Here is a 19,408-nt window from a genome sequence, read left to right as displayed (position 1 = left end):
GATGTGTATGCCATTTTAAAAAAGAGGAAGTTTAAGTTTGCAGAGTGCAATGCCGTTTACTTTACTTTTGAACTCTAAGTGTGCAGTTGGAATAACCATTATCCAATTCAAGACTGATGTGGTGGTTGTCCTGTAAACACATGCAATCTAAAGCATTAACTGTGCTATATTTTTTAGAATTTTCTTGAGATAACTAATGTTGACTCCATTCACCAGGGGGATATCCCGTGTACTTGCATTCCTTCAATTATTGTTTCACAGAGAAACGATGCGATATATTAGGAATACCTCCCAGGAATCCGCAGTTATTTTTTAAAAGTTTTGTATCATAGAGCCATCTGATGAGCAAGAACTCATTCTCATACATTGCATGATCTTATCTCTACTCCAATAATCTGTTTCCGGAAAACTCTAGAAATGAGCTATACACAGCACAAAGTTTTCACTTTCCATTCATTTCATGTATATATCGAATATGACTTAAAAGTGAATTTAAGGTCTAATATGCCTACTAGCATTTGAGAGGTGCCGCGATGGTGAAACAGTTAACGGAAGCCAAATTTTCATTGCTTTTTTGAATGCTCAGTTTTAAATAAAAATGTTAACTGTTCGAGCTTTGCATTCACTGCTTCTATGACAAGAATTAGCAATTAATTTCCTTTTGAAATTCAACCGATTCATTAATTATGTTATTTTAAAGTACAGAACATAAATGAATGTTTGCCAAAGTAATTTTTCACTGCATAATAGAAGTTTTGAGTCAAAAAATTATTTTGATCCATAATGATGTTTGGAATGGAATACTTAAAATAAAACATTTGCTATAAAAATGATATATTATTCTGTATAAATAGGTTGGAAAGTAATATTTTCTTCATAAAATGATAAATGAAGCTAAAAAAACTAATAATTTTTCACCATCAGAAAAAAAGAATTTCAAAACATTTCAGAATAACTTTCAGCCAGAAATGAGTTTAACGGGAAAGGAAAACTCATTCACAAGCATAAATGATGTTCAGAGGCCATTTAAGAAAATCTTAACGATTCCGTGGGATATTATAATTTCCTTTCAAAATAAAGAAGTTATGTTTAAGAAGAAAAAAATCGGAAAGTAACAAAAGTTGCTTATTTATTCCAAAAAGTACTCTGGATGAACAAGAAAATTGAAGAAGTTTTTCTGAGCGGTTTCTTTTTGCAGGAATAAATAACTAGATGAAACAGAGCCGTTCTTAATATTTTTTAATTTCATGATTTACTCACATTTTTATTTAAAAGATAACTTACCATAATAAATATTGTTTTTAAAAGAAACTAGATTTTATTATTGATTTGAAATAAAAATTATGTTCAAAAGTTCCAAAATGTTAAGATGTTTAATCGACAGGATCCTTTCATAATGGTGAGCTATTAATGTTTTATTGAAGACGATTAAAAAAAAGCAGAATATTTTGCTGATTTTTCGACAAAAGTATTATAGAGTCCAACACTTATTATTTTAAAAAAGGTTTATTTCAAATTGAATTAAATTTAAAAATACATTCTATTTGAACGCTATTCAATATGTATTATGTTATGAATCTCAGGATTTGTAACAATAGTAAATTGACGAGAAAATGAAACATCAACCAATGTTTAAGCATCAAAAAGCTACATAACAAACTAAATTCTGATTCTAAAAATATTAAAAAAATAATAATTCCAAAATAAATACTAATCCTAGTACTACCTTTTAGTAATCAGAAGAAATGCTGTTTGCTATTTTGAAATATTTTGTACATCATTTTAGAAAATATGCCACATTTAGAAAATATGTTTATCCCCATTTATTGCTTAAAAATATTAGATTTTGTCAAGTAGATAATATAGTTTGATATGAATTTTTGTAGGTATAATCCCCAAAATTATAATCCTTGAAATTAAAAGACAATTTCATAATTTTAATTATGTAGGGTTAAAGAAGTCATAAATAACATTTACTAGAATATATTAAAAAACTAATGCGAATAAGAATAATTAAAAAGCAAACAAATATATCACCCATTTTCTGGTAAGTTCGCAATTTATAAAAATAGGATTTTGGTCCGAATAAGGGTTATTCAGCAATTACTTCTTAACCATCATTTATCATATTAAATGAATAAAAATGAATGCCAAGCGCATATTAACACTTTAGTGATTATTTGAAAAAAAATATCTTCTTTTAAATATTTTCTTCTAAAAATATGTTAAATTCTTTTAGTTAAGTTAATTGTAATTATATAATATATTCTTACCATCCCCTAAAATCAATTTAAAACCGATAACCAGATTAATCTAAGAATTGCTTGTTTTATCTATACATAATCATTTAAAGATTCGTATCCTAAAATACAAAATGCTTTCCTTTTGTGTGCTATGCCATCAACCACGAAGCTATCCCTCTTCGATTGTTTACCACAATGGGGAAGAGAAACTAAAATAAATTCAACTTGGCACGAAACATCATTTTCTAACAATTTTTCAGTGGGTCGGTTTTTCTTGCTGATTGACGAAGCTGCAAGCTCGCCAATGAGTTTATGCTATCGATGGATATTTGTGGGTTTGGATAATCAATTAGGTTTAGGAGTCTCTCCCCGATGATCAAGTCTTCACAAACTGGAAAGGACAAGGAAGAAAAAGCCTAATATTTTATTTAGAGCTGGGTTTGGAGGCTTTTTATCCCCCACTTTTCTTAAAACGACGTTGCTGTTTTAGAGAGGAAAATCAATAAGGTTTTGGAAGGTGCTGTGAATGAAGAGAACGGACTGATAAAGACGGAGCTTCCATTTTTTTCATATATGGATTTTCTATTTTCCAACTTTTTCTCTTCTTTTTTTTTTTTTTTTTTTTTTTTTTTTTTTTCTTTTTCTCCTTTTTCTCCTCTTCCCCTTCACATTCTGTGTCATGCATAGAAATATCATCTGACTTCTTTCAATGAGATTTTAGACATGATATAAAGGTATTCTCTGTAACGTTATGACAGTTGCATGAATTGGAAAGCAAATCGTATATCACGTAGAGGTAGACTGTCATAGATATATGAATGGAAAGAGTTTCAACTTTTCAATAATATTTTAGTTACTGTTCAATTCCTTTTCAATATTTAAATGCTTTTTTAAGAAAGGGCGATAATGGATGATACTATAAAATTTTCCTCAAGAGTAATAATTTAAAATAATTTTAGCTGTATTCGGTTATAGTTGAGTTATCGCTATTTAATCATGTCTGGAGATTTACGAAGTAATTCTAAATATTTACATGTAAAAGAATTACAGGAATATCATCCGGAATGATAACTATATGTAGGAAAGAGTAGAATTTCGATAATGATAATTAGATAAGTTTAATTTGCGTGTGTCTGCAATTTACTATTCAATTAATGGACTAGATAAAGATAAATTTCATGAATTTTTTATTTTGTTGTTATGAAAGTTTAAAAGAAAATAACTGAAGATTTCCATAAATATTCTTTAAATATATAATTAACTCAGTTAACCCTTTAAAGGACCATTTTTTTCTAGTCATATTATGTTTAAATATTTTAGGCTTGAAATTAGAATAAGAAAACGGTTTCATTTAACTTATTAGATAAATTTAATTTGATTAATTAATTAAAAATCAAGACACTTCATTTTGTGTAAGATAAAGACCTAAAGCATCTAAGTTTCTGTTTTTGTAAAAAAAAATGTCAGAACTTATGCCAACCTACATAATTTCATACAAATATTTATAAATTTGGTGGGAAGCATACTTCCCACGGCCCTTAGAAAGGGTTAATTAAAAATTAAAAGGATAGTTTTAAAATGTAAATTTTTTTACATATCTTATTGCAAATAATTGATTTGTTATGAAAAAAACAATAATTTGAATCTAAAATTTGCAAATAGGTCATTTTCTAGTTTTCTATAAAATAAATTTTTGGAAGCTTCTTACCTCATTAAAATGTTTTCGAGCATTCTAGACTATTATGAAAATGCATTGCGCGGCAATTCTTAAATTATTAACTTTCATTCTAGTTTTTATCTATTTCTATCTTTTATCAATTATTTACATTTAAAATTTACGTATATATCTTATTCTAGTTTTCTGTAAAACTAATTTTTGGAAGTATTTTAATTCATTAAAATTTTTTCGGGCATTCCAGACTATTATAAAAATGCGTTGTGTGGCAATGATTAAATTATTAACTTTTTAACAATCCAATTTTATCTGTTAATTAAATTCTTTGATCTCATTTTTAGGTTTTAACAGTATTCATGAAAAAAAAAAAACTAGGTAATAAGCAATGAATTGTCTGTTTGGTTGTACAAACAACGCCGATTTTCTTATATTATAGTCCATAATAAATGAATAAACACATATAATAGTAAACATTATTGAATTATATGAAATTCTTTTTTCTTAAAAACAATTTCATATTCTTTTTGGATTTAGAATTTTTTTTATTTCATATTAAATTAATTTTATAATTGAAACGAATAATTTAATTTTAGTTTTATTTAATAAATGATATTCTCGTATTAATAAATAATTGCTTTGTAGCATTTGCATTTTGTAGTATTTAATTATTAAAAAGTCATTTGACTACAGCCATCATTTTTTAGTTTCACTTTAACACATTGATACCAAAGCTAAAACTATACTATGAAAAATAAACATATTTTCATTGCTATTTCATACAGAAGTATCCATTTATTGGAACAAAACATTTAAGAGTCTGTTTCGAAAACTACTTCCGAGACCATTCAGCGATCCCTATATATGGTTTACGAAGAGGTATGGGTGAGCCCCTTGGAAATTAATGTGTTCGAGATGGAAATAATAGCATTGCCTAGAGGAAATTTTTGGAAATTTATTTTTTCTTCTTTGTTATAATATACAAAGTACATACAGAATATGATATTTTAATTAATTTTGTAGATGAAAGAAATACACATTATCATTCAAATTTTATCAGTTGTATTTTTATATAGCTCTTGCATAATACTTATTAAAAGATGTCTTGTATATATTCACTATCATATTTGCTGTAAACAATTAGGAAACCAATTTCATCAATTCGATCTCAAATTCACGAATAAAGTCATTTAAAAAATAAAAACTCGCATAACTTTTACAAAGTAGTATCTACTCTCTAAATTTCAAAATTATGTTTCTTAGAAATATATATATAGGGTCATTTAACAATATCCTGATCGTATACTAATGACTCACTAATTAGCTGGAAAAGAACAACTCATTAAGACCCTTTTACAGAAATTAAAAATTACGCTTTTAAGAAAATGCTTTAAAGTTTGCAACGGAAAACTTTTCATTCATTATTCTTTTCAACCAAGTAATTAAATAACGCTGTATGGATGAAATTATTGCCAAAGCAGAAAACATCATTGCAGAAAAATGCTTTCGTACATTTAGGCCTTTAACTTCGGGCATTTTCAAAATGTAAAATAATCACGATGCATATCCATCATCTTTAATTGAGGGAGATTTGTCTGTAAATGAAACGGGAAAACATAATTTTACCTATAGTTCTAATCCTGTGATTCAGCAACACTAATTACTTCCTTCAGTTCTCTTATGTGTAAAATGGAAGTTGTCAATCAAATATTTGGAAATATTTAATCCACAAAGAATAAAATCGAATCGAAATGTCATAAATGCTGATATAAAAAATAATTTTTTCCAAGAAGATTTTCTGTGCAGACAATATGTTAATCAGAGTGCAAAAAAGGAAGGTAGAAAGTTCAGCACTTTGATACTGTTCAGTTGTATATATCTTAGAAAACAGTCTCCGAATTAATTTTAATAAATTTAGGTGTGAAAAGTTTTATTTTTTTCTTTAGTAATTACTTGCTTTATAATATATTACAGTTCAGATTTTTAAAGTAAATATATTTTAAACTTCATCATTTAATTATTCACAAGAAAAATTCTAAATGAATATAAATATAAATTATATCAAAATGCACGAATGAATTAAAGAATAATAAATTCTTGTGAAAACTCGATTGATAATTTTACATAATCTGAGAATTTTTAGCTATTTTTCACTCTTTTTTCATTTTTTGAAGATTTAAACAAAAATTAAAGTTTATTTGCTCCTTATTTCACCATAATTAAAACAATTTTGTCCCTCAACTATCTAGGATTATGGAACAAAGAAATTGTGAGAAAAAATATGCATCTAAATATTTCGTAAAAATGTATCTACTATTTAAATGCAACTAAATTTTAAAAAAAAATCTATTTAAGAAATATTTCTGCAAATTAAAATCTAAAATAGTATAGTGGACTTCTCTGGTAAAATAGTGTTAAAATTTCGGTATAAATGTTTTATTCGTTATCGCATTCGATGACTTAACATCATCTTATTTCATTAGATACAAAATACTTTTAATGACCATTTTCACTAAAAACCTAAGTACATTAAATGTTAAAAAAATGCACAATATTAAACCTTTTGAAGCTCATAGAGTCTATTTCATTTATTTTCCATCAGGCAAAAAAATACGCATAAAATTTCAAAAATAATATGTTAAAATATATTCATTAAAATATATGAGATGTTTGTTATTTCAATTATTTGCCCGATTCCATAATTTTCAGATACAAAGTAAAAGCTTTCAAACTTCCAATATTGAAAAATATATATCAAATATGTATATTTTTTAAAGATTGACATATAAAACTCTCAATCAGAATCAATTGTTTGATTTAAAAATTTATAGCGATATATCAGAGGTTCTAACAAAAGATTATAAAAGAAGCATCTTATCCCATTTCTAACATTTATATTTATGGAAAATGCGATTAATATTTCTATAACATGATAAAAGATTATGATATTTGGCCAGAAACCGTTTATTTAATCTTTTTTAAAAAAGCAGAGCAAAATGTAAAAGGTAGTTAAGGATACAAAGGAAAAGAGTTCCTCCAGGAAATATCTATAATGTCAAAAACGAAAAATAAAAAAATCCCATTCAAGAAAATAATCTACTTAGAGTTCAAACAAATTCTGCTACAGTGTCCGTGACATTAGAAAATTCAATCTAGGGTTCTTTTTCATCAGGTGCAAGCACATTGATTTAGTAAATATTCTTTTGAAAGGGAGAAAAGAAAGAGAAAAAAAAACTTTTACAAGTATTAAAAAAATAATGATTTATTTTCTGTCTTTTTTTAAAAACAGGAACTTTTGCCTTTTTAGAAAGCGACATTAACTTGATTTAAAGCTATCCTACAGTGGATTCAACTCATTTAATGCACAGAAACCCTAGGCCGTCCTTCGATTGAGGCCAAAGTATAAGATAAAAACGTAGAAAAAAAGATTTCCAACAATCTTTGGAAACCACGGGATGTCTTGAAGCAGTTGAGAGCGATGAATATTTCAGCACGCTAAGAAAAAGTATTATTTTTTTCCAACTTTTTCTATTCCGGCATTTCTTGAGCTTCTATTTTATTTTTGTATCGCAATGGAGGATTAGGACAACAGAGCCGTTTTGCAAAAAAGTGCTTTCTTTTCTCTGCACAGTGAATACTAAGTCCCTTTCTTTTTAAAACAAATACAGCGAAAAAAAAAGATAAATGAGTCAAAATATACATAGATGAAAGTGCCTCCGGGTTCCAGAACTGGAGAAGGAACAATGTAACTTCTATAGTAGAAGAAAAAAAATTATATAAATATATCCCTTTCTATGATATATGCACCATGTTTTCAATATTTCTTCATCTGACCTGATTTCTTGGTCTGTATTTTTTGTATTTATTCCACTGGAGATGATTTAAGACCACTATTCATTTATATTCATGTGATTTTCTCAATTTTCGTGCATTTGTTCATCCAGAACTGAAGCGTATTTAGTTTTCCACAGAAAGCGAAGCTATATTTCTCACATTTGAATTTTTGGTCTACACTTTCAATACCTTCTGATTGCCCGCATCTTCTTTAACCCAGCGAATTTTAAATTTGAGCTTACACTTTCTTGAAGTTTGAAATAACAGACGGCATGCGGTTTCTATTATTACAGAGAATTTGAGATCTGATATCTATAGATGTTGAATATATTTGGAATGTTGAAGCATACGGATAATAGATTCCTTTTTGAATTTTAATTATATTTCAATAATATTAAAAAAATGCTTTTGTATATATCATATGCTTCATATCACCAAATTAAAATTTTAAAGCAATATGCCTTCTCGCTGCTGTTGTATCATAATGTCTTATGCCAAGAACAGTACCTAAGAAAGAATATGTTATTTTAATGCAACAATTAGATATTTGTGACATATGACAGTTTGTGACGTGACACAGTTAAAAAATCTTGTATCACATACAGTAGTTTGAGATGATGTATCTAGTCTTTCCATAAATTTTGAAATGATAAAATGGTTTGTAAAAATTTAACTTGCAAAATTTTGATATGGCAAAAAAGATTAGCTTTCTCATTCGGTAACGTTGTAAGAAGTAAGTTTTCTGTTACGTGCTGTCCTATTTTGTACTATTTTTAATTATACTTGTACGATGAATATGTATTGATTTTTTTAGTTATCTTTCAAAGCAGCGATATCAAATTTTTGAGGTTAATGTGGGTTTATGTGAAGGTTTTATTTTACGATATCCTCGAAAATAAAGGGAGATGGATATGTGAGCTTTCATGATGCATTAAGATGTCATAAGCGTTCATATGGAATAGCAAATTGGAAAATATATGTAAGGAGACACTGACAGGCTCCCCGCGTCCGCCAAGGAACTGAAGTAATGTTTTGATATTCCTTTCTTCATTAGAGGTTGGTGGCGAGGATGGGCATTACTTGATGGGGCTTCTGGAATTAGTGGAATTGCCTACGAAAAAAGAATTGGGGAAGTCTGACCAGACTGATTGGGACGCAGATTCCTTGGCCTTACCAATTATTTTAAACATATAGATTTTGCACATAACATATGGAATCATAATTTGTTCATAACATATAGAACCATAATTTGAATTTCAATCCAACGTATTGAGTGATTCTCACTGAAATGAAGGACTATTACAATACTCATAAAAAAACAGCATTTAAGATCAAAGATATTTAAAGTAACAATTCTAACTTTCCAAAATATTTGTGATGAAATTACAAAATCCTACATTCTGTACAATTTACAAAGAAAATAAAAATTAAAGTTATTTTTAATTCCATTTAAATATAATAGAATTCCGAAAATAAAAATAATAATCTGTATTATTTTATATGAAAATGCAATTTCATAGAACGATCTGAATTTGCATTGTTATTTTTGTCACTGTTAAGAAAAAGATTTATTTTTAACAAATAAATATTTGTACTAAATTCCCTTTTTTTAAGAAAAGTAAATTGTAGTTTCATACCAGATCCCAAAATAATCCCTCTTTAAATATTTTCTAATAATGTTATTTTATCATGAAGCCTCAATCATAGACCAAATACATATTAGAACTTTAATCAAGTAAACATCAAAACAACAAGCTTTTAATTTACAGTTAAATTTATTTGTTTTATTGTTCAAAGATTCCTTATTTAGTTTTTTTTTAATTTACATCTTAAAATGTTCATAAATTTTTTTTCAATAAAATTGACAAAGTTACTATCTATTTGGCATTTTTCTTATGTGTCACTCAACATTTGAATTCATGTTTAGAAAAATGCCCTATGCTATGAATTTTAACGGAATGAGACCACTTTGGATAATCAAGAAAAAAATTGCTTAAAGCAAAACCTGCACAATTTACGTAAAGATATAGCTATTATAATTTTTCCATTTAAAAAACGGTGATTAAAATTCTTTTATGGAAAAAAAAATATTTGAGTTAAACTGCAACAAACTCTTGATTCGAATACAAATGTCCTCTAATTTTCGCCGAACTCCCTTCCATTTCTCTTGCCTCCTGTAGACGATCCACTTTACTTGGCTTGAAAACAGCCTAGTGGGGACCAAAGCTCAAATGAGTCAATTTTGCGATTTTATTAACCTCATCCACTTCAAATTGTAAAATCAATATGAGTTCCTTTGATTAAATCTGCATCCTCTTGCACTGTGGGCTGTTTTCATTTTATTTATCAATTGCGTTTGTTGTTGTTCGGGTGTTTTGTTCTTTACGTGATCGGCATGATGATAAGAGTGAGATGCAAGCAGCATCAAAAGTGTTTAGTCCGCTCAAAACACGTACTCTGAGGAGCTGTTACTTTTGATTGCATTCGGGAGATGCTAACTTCTCACTCGTATTTTTACAGGAAAAAAAAGAGAAGAAAAGCGAAAGACTAGCATTGTTTTTCCCTTGTGGAGAAAACACCAACTCGCTCGGAACAGCGAAATCTCGTCTCTTCCGCTAAGCAAGAAAGGCAGTGCGGTTAGTTCGTTCCAAATAGAATTGGTTATAAATGTCCCGCAAATGGGATATTACTTCGTCTTTATTTTGTTACTTTCACAAAAAGCAGATTGCAACAGTTCTACAAATAGCTGAATCTGAGCTACGAGACTAGTTGAATCATTTCACCAGTTAATCAGACAAATACATGTGTTTCGCGACTTTTATCAATTGCTTCAAAAAATTCAAAAAGATAAGAAATAAATAATTATAATCGATCTCACAATAAATATATTGATTTTAGTTATTCAATTACTATCCACTTTCTATTTTTCAATTTATAATTTAATAATATAAATATAATGGAATCTTGAAAATAATTCTTCTGAAATTCACAGCGAATGTAAATACAGGGTGCCCACGCAAATTTAATTAAATTAGGGGACTAACTGATAATTAAGCCTTTAAAATACTAAATAAATGTATTACCATCATAAATACTTAAATGAACAAAGTTTTAAAACTTTTGATATAAGGAAGGAGTGAAAATAGGATTCAAAATTATATAATAAAGGAGGTACAGTTATACTAAAAAATCAGGCAAGTTATGATAATGGGAAAGGGAGATTATTTTGAAGCTTGAATTTGTATTTCCTCCCATCTAAATATAATCTATGATACTTTTTCAAGTGTTTTCCTTAGCTGCTGACTCGCGCCAACTGAACACCCTTTGGGTAAGTTCGGTTGACTTGGAAAATAAAATTAATAAATAAATAAAAACATACTATCCTTAAATGCTATTTTTCTTATTAACAAGAATGCATTTTAAAAACAGCATAATAAAAATCAGCTAAATCAGCTTAATAAAAAATGCTGATTTTGCACCATGAATTAATTATCAGTGATTCCGAAGATAATTTTAATCCATATTGAGTTAGATATACTATATTAAAACTCTCTCTCTCTCTCTCTCTTTACATATATATAAGGAAATAAAATGTATAATTTCACTTCGTTCGGTGTATGTTGAATAATATTAAAAAATTAAAAAAAAAATATTTTATGAGTGAAATTTTTAACAATGTATGTATAGACCTATGCATTAATTTTTCGACAGAGGTTCTGTTTAAATTGTGCATGTAAGTAATGTCATTAAATCAAGGTAACTAAATATCTGAAAACAATTATGTTAAAAATGAATAATTGTTGCCATGATAAAAATGTAACTCTTACTAAATAATTAGTTTTCTCTGACAAAGTAACAAAAAGGATGAATTAAATAATTCAATTGGGAAACATTTATGCAATTCTGGTGAATAAAAGGTTATTTGGTTTCACAGAAAACGTATTTTTCATTTCTAAATGAAAATATCTCTTTTCCAGTAACAGAAAATTAATTTGTTACATGATATTTTAATGTGATGTCATTTTTCTAATGAATAGTTTCATATGATTTTTCGCGCTGTTTAGTTTTTAAAAATTTTATTTACATTCTGGCAAATTTATAATGTTTAATTGTTGAGGAATTTGGAAAAATTCAATAATTTGTTATTTACAGGGAACTCTGTTTTTGTTTATTATGATTTTCATTTAAGGAAGAAATTTTTCATCTCAAGAAAATTACCATGTGATGTTTTACGTGGAATGAAAAATATTTTAGACCGAAAGTACATAGAAAACATGTTTCTATGTATATCCCAAACATTTGCACTAAAAAGAATTAGATGTTTATTGATATATAAACTCAGCTATAGATTAAAATGATTTTTACTTAATAATTTAATGAATACGCTTAAAATACAGATATATGAATAAGAAGGTAAAAATAATCTGCTTCATAAAAATAATTAATTTAATCGAAAGTAAAATAAAATCTCGATTATCCATAATCTTTCGTGGCCAATTATTTGTTAAAAAATTATTCAAAAATAAGAAAGAGGTAGTTTATCATACAAAAATGTAATAAAAACACATTACATATTTTTTTTTTATAAAAGTAAGCCAACATAGTTATTTCACGCATCTTTTTATTTTGTTAAATGATAAGTGATTTTAAAAAGGAATTATTTTCTAAAGACTATTTCTCATTTTATTCAATATCGTTTATCTTTTAAAGAGTTAATTACGATGAAGCATTCACTCTGTAAACACCTATTTTTTGTAATTTATATAAATGGTTAGAGTTAAAAATTATTGAATACTATTAATGTTTTGAGTGTACTAATAATCCTAATAATCCATTTCAAATTTTTAAAAAAAAAACAACTTATTACTGATTCTATAAGGCACCATCAATTGCTACTTGATAAGAAAATACGAAATACAAGATTAATTTTATCATATATGTCTGGAATACTATTGAAATTATTTAAAACTGCAAAATTTAATTCATGATATTTGTCCCCAAGTATTGTCTTGCGTATCGAAATTAGAATAACCTTTTTCTTATTTTAATAATTCAGTAATCCACGAAATAGGTGACATGAGTGATTATATTTATAATCCAAGAGAAAAAACAAACGGACTTTTTGTTTAAATACTAAACAAACTTTGCGGATTTTAAAAATCACAGAGAACTAAAATTAAAATTTTATATCTTATTAGCCTAAAATCTATTATTACCTTAAAAGCTTTCTAAAACTGTTGATATTAGTCATATCCCATGGGTTAAGAAAACATTTCAACAGTCAATTATGAGACTTTCTTTTTTATAATAATTCCTCACAATATCTGAAATATGAATGCATTAAATATTTGCAAATTTGAACATACATATCATCATAAAATTTTACTCTTCAAATCTGTTTTATCATTGAAATGGATCATTTAGAAGAACTCTGTAATTTGACATGATGCAGCATACATTTAAAATAAAACTGATGAGGCATCATAATTTAATACTTGAAACTTTCACATTATCATATTTAAGAACAGTGGTTGATGTCTTAGAGTTTTGCTTCTTTCTGAATTACAATTACTACATGAAGCGATATTTACGATTTCAGTTCAAACAACAGTTAAAACTGCTGGCACAAATTACTATAATAAATAATTGTTTTTCTATTTGATAATTAATTCAATATTTCCTTCCCAATGCTTATTTCTATCCAGATAGCGTATCACAGTTAGCAAAATTATTTGCTCTTTTATATTTAAATTTTATTTATACTTCGCTCTTATATATTTCGATATATATAAACAATATACAATGTATTTTGCTGTTTGCAAAGCAATGAATTTCTTTCGCTTTATTTACGAAATTTTGCAATGTATAATGTTTATTTTTGAATGAAATCACTATTTAGATTAAGATTAATGAAATTTGATGATTATAATAAAATTTTTAATATTTATCTGAAGACAAATGATTAAAAAACCCGTATTTACCAAGAGATTATTATGCCTAAGGAAGCGGAATTTATTTATTTTATTTATTTGAATAATAAGATATGATAATATGAATTTCCGATGGTAAAATAATTTATTTAATATTCCATTTTGAATAGAAGAAATATTTTTCTTATAGTTACTGCGCTGCATAGAAATGCTCCTTATATTCCTAAGAAATGCAAATTAGGATTCAAAACAATCGCATCACATTGGAATAGATAAGCGAAAAAATGCAAATTTTCAATATTATTATTATTAAATTTAATAAAATTAGAAACTTCTTCATACAAAAACAGAAGTATTCGTGAAATGCAAGTTAATAAAATCATAAATTTTATGTTATTATCTTTTTTCATTTCAGTTCATTTAAATAAAATATCCTTTCGTATTTTTAACCTTCTTATTAAGTTTTAAGAAATACTGAGGAAAGCAATTCCTTGAGATATTTTAAAGATAGTTTTATAATGGCTTTACTAAAGAAAAGAATAAGATGTATAAACCTCTAAATGGCTGACATGCTGAAAACATTGAAATTAATATCTCTAAAAGCATCCTATAAAACTTCTGGATATTTTTCCATTGTAAAATTGTAATATTTTTACAATTAAATTTGAAAAAAGTTGCTTGATTTTGTAAAAATCAAATTTGAAACAAACAATGAGATTCAGCTTTACAAAGGAATAGCTTTATTAAAAAGAATCCCGAAAAAAATGTCATATTGATTAGATGCTTCGTCCTAATGTATAGCAAAAAATTGAATTGTTGATATGTAGTGTCCTGCTGACATTTTTGTAGTAGTTCAGAAAATACACCATGATTCATTACATACTGGCAGCATGAAAATATAAGTTATTTTTGAAAAGTAAATCTTAGCTAGTCATTTACTTTTTCATACTTGGCAGTTGATTGTGAGATATCGATCAACTCGAAGTTATTTTGGTTTTATTTACTCTAATTGTGCTAAATATTTATCAAACTGCCCATAAAAAATGTAATAGGGATATTTCCGGCCACCTATGAAGGAAACACTTCTTGAGTGAGAATTCGTGCACAAGCGAAGGGCTACTTGAAGAAAACAATAAAAATCGTTGCTTTTGGTAGATGTTTGCGATACCATCTGCTTCTTTAAGACCCGTGTCCCTTTACGAGTCGCAGAAACTTCGCAAATACCGTTTGTCTGGTCGGTTGGTTTAATTTACCCTCTCTACCCACACTTATCGCTGTAAGACAAAGAAGTAGTGGCGACACGTGATAAGCGATGTTCAGATTAATTTCCAGTCGAAATCATTCGCAAAAGGAGCATAAATGGCTCACGAGAGGGTAGTAAAGAAACCGAAAAAATGGAAAATCAAGCAACGACTTAAGGTAAATGTAATTTATGAGGGTAATTTAAGAACATCCTCGACGTTGCCTCGAAAGCGAATCCAATGAAGCTGTAGTGGTTGCTCCCTACCTTCTTACATTTAACTGATCGGTGCTTTTATTGCCCTTTCCCAACTTTTGTCTAAGGAATATTAAAAAAAAAAAAAAAAAAAAAAAAAAAAAAATCTTTATTTTTCATTGCCGGTTTTACAGTAGATACCGAAATAGTATTGTAATGCCATTTTTATTATGAAAATTGAACGTTCTGAAAGGATATGTGATATTTATGTTTCGCGTGTTCCTTGTCTTTAAATTGAAATTGTTGATTCCCAACATCCCAACTGGTTATCATCTTATTATCAACCGAATAAAGATTAACCTGTCTTAAAATGAGTCTGCATAGAGTTTATCTCTCTCTCATTTTAAAACAAAAATTAATTTTGAAATAACTTTTGAATTGGTTTTTAAGAGGTAGAAAATGAATAAATTCCTTACCTATATCAGGATGAAGATTATTGAAGCTATTAAAAGATTAAATTCCAGTATTGCTAGTGTGTTTAGTAAAATTTAGACATTTATATAATAGACACTTGTATTATTTGTGTTATTTATTTCGTAGCATTAAATCATTGCCTTTAAGTTTTTTTTTTAATAATATGTCGATGAATTTTTTTTAATAATATGTCTTCCTAATAGATGGAGAAAATAAGGAAAATAAGAATTTTAAAGAAATCCATAAAATGGACTTTTAAATATCTTTTCAACTATGTATTTAAAATTTCCAGTTCACAAGCAGTGTTATGAGTAATATTTTTATTGCCAATTCTGGCTTTCATAATTATATTCCCAAGCAAAAAGCTTCAACAAATTGAATTATAATAGAAATTTTCTGCAATCGGCTAGGAATGATAGTCTTTATAATTGTATAGGAGATATTAAATAATTTGTGGCTAAAACATTTTGGCACATAGTCCTAAGTTATATTGTGTGTTAAATAAGAGATGAAAATAATAATTTTTAAAATATAAAACCACATCATTTGAAATTTAACACCATATACTATACAGGCCTCTATTTTGACTGATTCATTTATTTAACAATGTAATTCCATTTATTTTCTGTGCTAATTTCCTAGAAGTCATAAATGGGCAAATTTATAACATTTCATAACAAGATGTTGCCAAATGAATTTCGATGCTTCATGTAATTTCTTTTTTGTGAACAAAGGAATGGTGAGCGTTGGCAACTGAACTTTTAATAAATTACCGCTGAGCTTGAAATCTACTATAATCCTTAGAACAGCATAAAAGTTAATCTTCTGAGGAAAAAGAGTCAAACAAGGTGCTTTCTGAGTCATGAATATTAAAACTTTGATATAAAGACAAGAAGAGGTCTATTGTGGAAAAACTATGGAACTGTTCCAATTTTTTTGTGATGAAAGAAATTTATGAAATGAATAATTTAAGTAAGTATACTTACCAAAATAGCTTTTTATGCCATAAGTTATGAAGACAAATATAAATATTTAGTTCTTAACAAAACAATAAAAAAACTGAATATAAAACAGACATAAAAAATTCAGATGTGAACATGTTATATGTAATAATTTTCAGTTATATTTAAACCTAAAATTAATTCAGTTATATTTAACATTAATTATCATCTTCTATTATTAACGATAAAGAATAATCATTTCTAAATTAACAGAAACTAAAAAAAGGAACGAGTAAATATTATCATAGATTGAATTGAATAAACTTTTTCCAAAGATTTTGTAAGATGTCCTTGTTGCCAAAAATAATTTGAACGCCATTATTTAAGTAGTGTCATAAGGGTGTTTTCAATAAGTATCAACATCACTTTGTTCCATTAAGCCTGAGTAAGAAAGATTTATGTCTAGTTTGCAACTCGCAATTAATGTTCATTATGAATTTAGCGTGTTGATTTATTAGAGAAATCATTCGTATGCTTCTAATGTTCGAGATGGTCCATTTATAAAGTGCAGATAAAGTATGATCTTTTGTAGTTTATTGTGCTGATTAAGATATGTGGGGAGCCAATTGAAAAGACGATAATGGTTTATGTATCTTTTATTTGCAGCTCCAGTTTGCCATTTCCCCAGCAAATTAACCGGACTCTGGTTCCAGAAAGGTTGGCAATCCGCCATCCGTATAGATGGCAGCACATTCTCCATTAAAGGGACGTGTATAGATTCTAATCAAAATATGTTTCTTATCGAAGATAGGTAAGCGAATCTAATTTTCATTCAATTAGCTAGAATTGATTGCATGGATATTAGCCTCTATGCTCTAGATAGGGCGACAAATTTGATAGAAGAAATAAACTTTGCTCATAAAATACAATTTATGAAAATGAATGTATGCAATAAAGTTTGATAACAATTGATCCGCCGATATTTTTGCCTCTATGACCATTTCAAAATGGAACTTTAACTATAACTACCCTGTATATATATATATATATATATATATATATATATATATATATATATATATATATATATATATATTCCCCTTAACACTTCACTTTTCTTTATATTTGTATATATGTTATCTCTATTAGTTTAGAATGATTTCATTTCATTTTGCAATTAAATTTACTGCAAATAAGAAATAAATTGGATTTATATTATGATAAAGTTTCTTCTATTCTAGATAGATAGTTCTTTTGTTTTAGATGCATGGTTCTTCTAATTTTCATACAAAGCCGAAAACATTTAGCTTAAAGTAATACCTGTTAATCTATAAACTAACTCCAACTAATTATTTCCAAATATTTCTTCATGATTTATTTTTCTATATTCTTAACAATGAAACCTGTGGGTAGATATCTGCACGGTATGTGATGATAATTGGATTTACAGAAACAAAAATATTCATTTTTCTCAATACCGCCTACATATAATCTTTTGCACCTTAACGATAAGGATTTACATTTTTACTTTGCTTAAATTGTTTCGGTTGATAACAAATTTTCTGCTCTGCAACATTTTTAATGCATAGTGCACTGCAATATGCTTGGGATTTTACTTAATAAATAATTGATAAACTTATTATTCTCAAAATAAAACCAGTTTACCGTTGTTTTTTTTTAAATATAAAAACAAACATTAATTTATATTTAAAACTTAACAATATTTACTTTTAATTATTCTAAGCCGCATATTTGTTAATTCTCTATTGATTCTCCAATATCTTTGGAATTTAAGAATTATAATCGAACAGTTGATTATCTTTTTTTTATGGAAGACCTAAAATTACACTGATTATATGGCATTCAGACTAATTTATATTTTTGCCCAATTCATTATTAAACTAATCTGTGGAAAGAGTGTTTTCGAATATACTCAAATAAATTCTGTCATCTATTTCATGAATGATATTTTTAAAACACTAAGAATCGTTGAGCATAAAGATCATGCATGTGCAAAATTTTTTCATTTTAATGGTTCCTAAAATCATGCTATTCAAAAATGTATTTAGTGCATTCACTCTTTAAAAAATATTCCAAACAGATGAAACACCCTTTAACTATATGCATATTGGTGATAAATACGCAATGTAAATGAAAGTGATCTAAATAAGTTTAACTAATGTTAAAAAAAATAGTCCTAATATTTATTTTTAAAAATTTTTATACAGTTCCCTTGTGCAAACAAAGTTTTTCTGCAACTACTTCATTATTGAAAACTATATACCAGCACCTTTAAAATGCATTGAGTAATGCTTAATTAAAAATGAGAACCATCTATGAATGTACTAATAAAGGTATCTCAAATACTGCATACAAAAGGAATGAAGCAATGTCTTGCAAATCTTGCCTGATTGAGAATACATGCATAAATTTTCTCTGCTTGTCAAATGAGATATGTCGTTTTTTAATTGAAAAAATGTAAACCTTTGTAAAAATGTGTATTTATCAATATATTTAAAAACAGCTTTTCAGAAATTAACAGTAGGGCTGCTTTTATAAGAATAAATAATTTCTATAAGAAATATTTCCCTACTACAACTTATTTAAAAATAATAATAATTTCAGCTTTTGGGATATTTTTTATATACTATATCGTTTTGTCAGAATTTTGGATCTTTAGTATAAATTATAGCGAAATCTCTAAAACAGTCATGTTCTCGATACACATAAAAGTGTGCCACTTAGCCAGCTAAGTAAATGGAGCCTTCGAAGATAACTGTGAAAAGTTTCTTCTTTCTGTCTGTCCAAACCTATAAACCTTGCTTAAAAAGATTACCAAATGCAAACACTCCTATAATATGATCATCTACTAAGAAATT

General features: G+C 27.2%; 1 protein-coding gene across 2 annotated transcripts in view; it reads left to right on the top strand.

Moving 5' to 3' along the window:
* Positions 1 to 19,408, top strand: part of LOC129960940 (uncharacterized) — a 289,136-nt gene that overhangs the window by 138,896 nt on the left and 130,832 nt on the right. For both annotated transcript variants that reach the window (XM_056074692.1, XM_056074691.1), the window contains exon 2: positions 17,196 to 17,340. In XM_056074692.1, the coding sequence (XP_055930667.1) occupies positions 17,196 to 17,340 (145 nt within the window). The remainder of the gene's footprint in view (positions 1 to 17,195; positions 17,341 to 19,408) is intronic.

The sequence above is a fragment of the Argiope bruennichi genome, chromosome X2, assembly GCF_947563725.1.
Source record: "Argiope bruennichi chromosome X2, qqArgBrue1.1, whole genome shotgun sequence".
NCBI lineage: Eukaryota > Metazoa > Arthropoda > Arachnida > Araneae > Araneidae > Argiope > Argiope bruennichi.
The sequence above is the reverse complement of the archived record's forward strand: the minus strand, read 5'-3'. Positions and strand labels throughout refer to the sequence as shown.